The 4352-nt window shown below is 30.5% G+C and overlaps 1 protein-coding gene across 1 annotated transcript; it reads right to left on the bottom strand.

The window, feature by feature from the left end:
- Window positions 1–1314: 1314 nt before the first annotated feature.
- LOC106476065 (gastrula zinc finger protein XlCGF17.1-like) lies at window positions 1315–4323 on the bottom strand. The gene is made up of 3 exons (XM_013936738.2): window positions 4166–4323; window positions 3086–3269; window positions 1315–2312 (listed from the first exon to the last, which is right to left on the bottom strand). The coding sequence occupies exons 1-3, from the start codon at window positions 4226–4228 to the stop codon at window positions 1552–1554; spliced, it is 1008 nt and encodes a 335-aa protein (XP_013792192.2). The 5' UTR covers window positions 4229–4323; the 3' UTR covers window positions 1315–1551.
- Window positions 4324–4352: the final 29 nt, after the last annotated feature.

The raw sequence follows: 4352 nt of genomic DNA, 5'->3' as shown, positions 1-4352 counted from the left end.
TGAGAAGTCCACAGACTTACCTCTGAGCCACCAGATAAATTATTAATAATGGTACAGAGTACTGATAAGTAATACATGTTTTAATAATTGCTAATAGTGGTTTTAAATTAAGGTAAATTTAAAAGTGATATGATCAAGACAAAATTGAGAATTTTTTAGTGACTTTAGTACATTCATTAATACATGAAAAATAACTTATTTAGGGACAACAAGGGGCCCATTTGTTGGTATAGGCTACTCCATCCTCTAAACTAAAATATTTTTAAAGAAAACTCAAAGTCAGCCCTTGTCATTCATATAGTTATCAAGCTTTCTCTTAAATTTACTGCCTTCACAGTATCTAAAGGCAACACATTCCAAAGTTCAACCATCTTGTTAGAAAAATAAAATAAAAATGACTTCTACCCTACCAAAATTTATATTTGTGTCCCCTAGTCCTACCATTAAATATGAAAAAAGGACGATGCATCAACTCTATCAATTCCCTTAACAATTTTAAAGTTAAACACCTCAATTAGATCCTCTCTAACTCTTCTTTTTTGAAGAGAAAATTTTAGAGATCTTAACTTTTCCTCATATGGCAACCCCTCCATCCCAGGCACTATTCTAGTAACCCTCCTCTGAACCCTATGGTAAGGAGTCCAATACTCCAAATGTAGCCTAACCAGTGAAATTATAATCTCTTTAGTCTTGTGTTCAAAATTTCTGTAGATACAACCTAAAATCCTATTTGCTCTACCACTAACAACAACACACTAAAACTGATTAACCATTACACCAAGATCCCTTTCTTTCATGACACTGTTAAGGTTATTTCCATCCAAATTATACTTATAATTTAAGTTATGATAACCCACATGCCATTAACTTGCCCAACTCACTAAATGAGAGTAATCAGCTTCAACAAGTAAAAGTTAAACTCCAAGAACAATTAGCTGAAGTGTATGTCTAATAATAACACTTAAAAAAAAAGACAACAATGGTGAATATAACTGGTAAAGTAATTAACACGTGACAGTTTGGAAAAGGTCATGATATTTTGTAAACTTATTAATCCCGTAATCAGCAGGTGGATATATCTGGTGTTGAAAATGTAAAACACTACATTCAGAAGCACTGCAAGTTTTATCATACGTCCATATTTTGTATATAACTGATTGTATCCGTGGTAATGTTAAAAAATTCATGATGAAATTTAGCCTAAATCATTTGACCAAGTCTTGTAACCTAATCTGAAGTTAGTAACTAAAACACTTGACTCGGGTTAATTTGGTACAATTTGTTACGAAGTACTTATACAAAACCAACACACAGTAAATCATAATGACATTTTATTTTTTCAAAAGCACAAATTTATTTCATGATTTTAATTTGAACCAGTAGCTGCTTTAGTTTTGAAGTTAAATAACTTTTATAGGCTGAAATGTAACTGAACACATTAACAAGTACCAATCATAAATTACAAGTAGACATCGGCACGACTCTGCCAATTACGAAAACATCACATAATTGTATAACAGAAGTTTCAGGTCTTAAACATAAGAGTGTCTATCACTTTCCAACGTGAATCAATCGATGTCTTTTTAAATGACCACTTTGATAGAATCTTCGACCACAGACATCACAACAGAAAGGTTTTTCTCCGGTGTGAATCATCTGATGCCTTTTCAAGCTTCTACTATGTGTGAAGTTTTTCCCACATACATCACAACTAAAAGGTTTTTCTCCTAAGTGGATTACCTCGTGTCTTCTCAGATCTCCACTTTTTGTAAAACTTTGACCACAGACATTGCAACAATGCGGTTTCTCTCCTGTATGGACTAAAATGTGTGTTTTTAAGGTTCTATTTTCAATAAATCTTCTGTTACAGATATCACAACTAAAAGGTTTTTCACCTGTATGGATCAATTGGTGCTTTCTTAAATTGCTACTCACAGCAAATCGTCTACCACAGATATCACAACCAAACGGTTTCTCTCCGGTGTGGGTGAGATGATGTTTCTTTAGGCTACCACGTTCAGTAAATCGTCTACCACAGATATCACAGCCGAAAGGTTTTTCACCAGTGTGAGTTAAGTAGTGCTTCTTTAAGCTGCCCTTTTCTACAAATTGTTTACCACAGATAGTACACACAAAAGATCTTTCCTCTGAATGAGTTAACAAGTGGTCAGACAATTTACTAGCAACATCTGTTGCATAATCACAGTGTTGACAGGAATATTCATAATGCTCTAACTTGTGTCTGTGCTGCAATAAAAGCTGCTCTGAGGAAAAACATCTTCCACGTCGATCACACGCGACAGTATTGGTAGCTGTAAATAAAAAATTAAACATACTGATCACCTAAACCATTATAACAAACACCAACATATTTTTAATGGCATTCATTGTATAAAAAACACTTGATATAATTTTTCAGATAGAATTCTCATGTAGACACACAAAAAGAAATAAACTGTTTTAGCCCTATTAGTGTTAAACGAAATTCTGTCCCGGTAAAAATACTTGAGTGATGTTACAATTTTTCTATTTTGTTTTTAGTAATGTTTTTATTTGTAAGTAACAAAAAATGAAACGTTACACGAATAAAAAAAAAGTCAAACATAAAATAAATTCAAATATATATTATTAAATAACAAAATACAGCAATTAAACAAATTCCAAATAACCGAGTCTAATTTTGATTTCCTTATCTCCATATGCAAGGTTCTATTTAGGTATATAGATTTAATTTTTTTAATAACATACGTATTTTCTAAAAACCCTGAATTTACATTTACTTCAAATGTATACCTCTACAAACTATCCAATTTAAACTTATAAATCCACAGTCAAACTGTATAAACTTGTATAAAAATTCAATTTATATATTATTATTCCTCTAATTACACTTGTGATAATTAAGTGACCCTCAGAAACTCTAGGTTAAAACTTGTAAAGGTATGACTTAATGTCTCTAATTTAAAAATATGGTAATCACTGTGATATTAAGGTTTAATAAACTTTATGAATTATTGCTTAGAATGCCATCTCTACATACAAAAAGAGTAAGAATGTAAAACGGGAACAATATTTAAGAACATACGCTCTCTTCCTAAGAGATTTTCTTCTTTACTTATTTCTGGGGTAAGTTCCTCACTTTCTTCTATACAGTATCTATCTTCGTGTTTCGCCGGACACATATATTCATTATCAGGTTCGTCTTTACAGACACTTAAAATATCAGCCGATAAAACCTCAGATACTTCACAGCTCTGAGCAGTAGTTACCTTGACAGTTAACAGGGGGAGAAATTTCATTTTATATTTCCTCTTATTTTGCAAATATCTAATTACGAAATGTTAGAAATAAAAACAGCTGATACTGAAGTGCAAATACAACTTTTTGATATTTATCAAAGTTACTTAAAATGTAGCACTAACGAAGATGAATTCTTAATTTGTTTTCAAGAATTTTTTTACCAAATGAGAAACAAAATATTGTTTACCCCTCCACCATTTTGGTATTCCACATTTAACAAGTTATGTAATAATCAGTCCATAATAACTATAGGTTAGGGAATTTAATTTTAACACAAATTAATTATTTACATGTCCACAAAGTTGGTACAAGACATTATAATACTATACATACTAATTTCATTGGTTTACTAGGTAAAAATTGTACTGTTATTCTTTTTTTTTCATTAATGTAAAAAAAACATTGGTAATAGTTAATATTAAATATATAAATTCTAATTAAATAACTTGTAATTGTAGATGGCGAATGATGATGACAGCAGTTTACACCTCTGGGTATAAATAATTTAAGACATTATGTTAATTACAAAACTTTATAAAAAAAAGTACCGAAACTGTGATACTAACTTCCTAACGTTACCACTCTATTTTGAAATTCAACACGCAGTAAGTTGTTATAATATGCATGAAAAATTACAAAACTCAACTAAGAACAAAACCAAAGACCTGAAATAATTCAGTGTTAATATTTAATGAACAAAAGCAGAACCCCACTCCCTCCAAAAAAAAAAATCATGTTACTGGAAAAACAAGCAAGGACTTAGTAAATTAAAAATTAATATCAAGTTAAAAATATTAGAACACAAGTGTATATAAATCAATAACAAAATCTGTTTGGAAATTATAACCAGTAAAATATCAGTTACCTCTTTAACCCGTGTTACATCTATACTTGATGCAAAATAACCAGGTTGTTTGTTATCTGTCATTAAGAACACTGGTATCTTTATTCTACAACACTATCTGGTACTTGTGTATGTATTTGTTTTCTTTACCTATTTGGAAAGAAAATAAATAATTTTTGCACTGCATCATAGAATAAAATTATGTAAA

The sequence above is a fragment of the Limulus polyphemus genome, unplaced genomic scaffold (assembly GCF_000517525.1).
Source record: "Limulus polyphemus unplaced genomic scaffold, Limulus_polyphemus-2.1.2 Scaffold9735, whole genome shotgun sequence".
Taxonomy (NCBI): Eukaryota; Metazoa; Arthropoda; class Merostomata; order Xiphosura; family Limulidae; genus Limulus; species Limulus polyphemus.
Note: the sequence above shows the minus strand (reverse complement) of the source record. Positions and strands in the feature narration are given on the sequence as shown.

Coding starts and splice junctions, on each gene's coding strand:
- LOC106476065 (XM_013936738.2), bottom strand. CDS start 4,228: ATGACAGATAACAAACAACCTGGTTATTTTGCATCAAGTATAGATGTA. Junction 3,270..4,165: donor ATGTAACACGGGTTAAAGAG/GTAACTGATATT, acceptor TTAACTGTCAAG/GTAACTACTGCTCAGAGCTG. Junction 2,313..3,085: donor AAATCTCTTAGGAAGAGAGC/GTATGTTCTTAA, acceptor TTTTATTTACAG/CTACCAATACTGTCGCGTGT.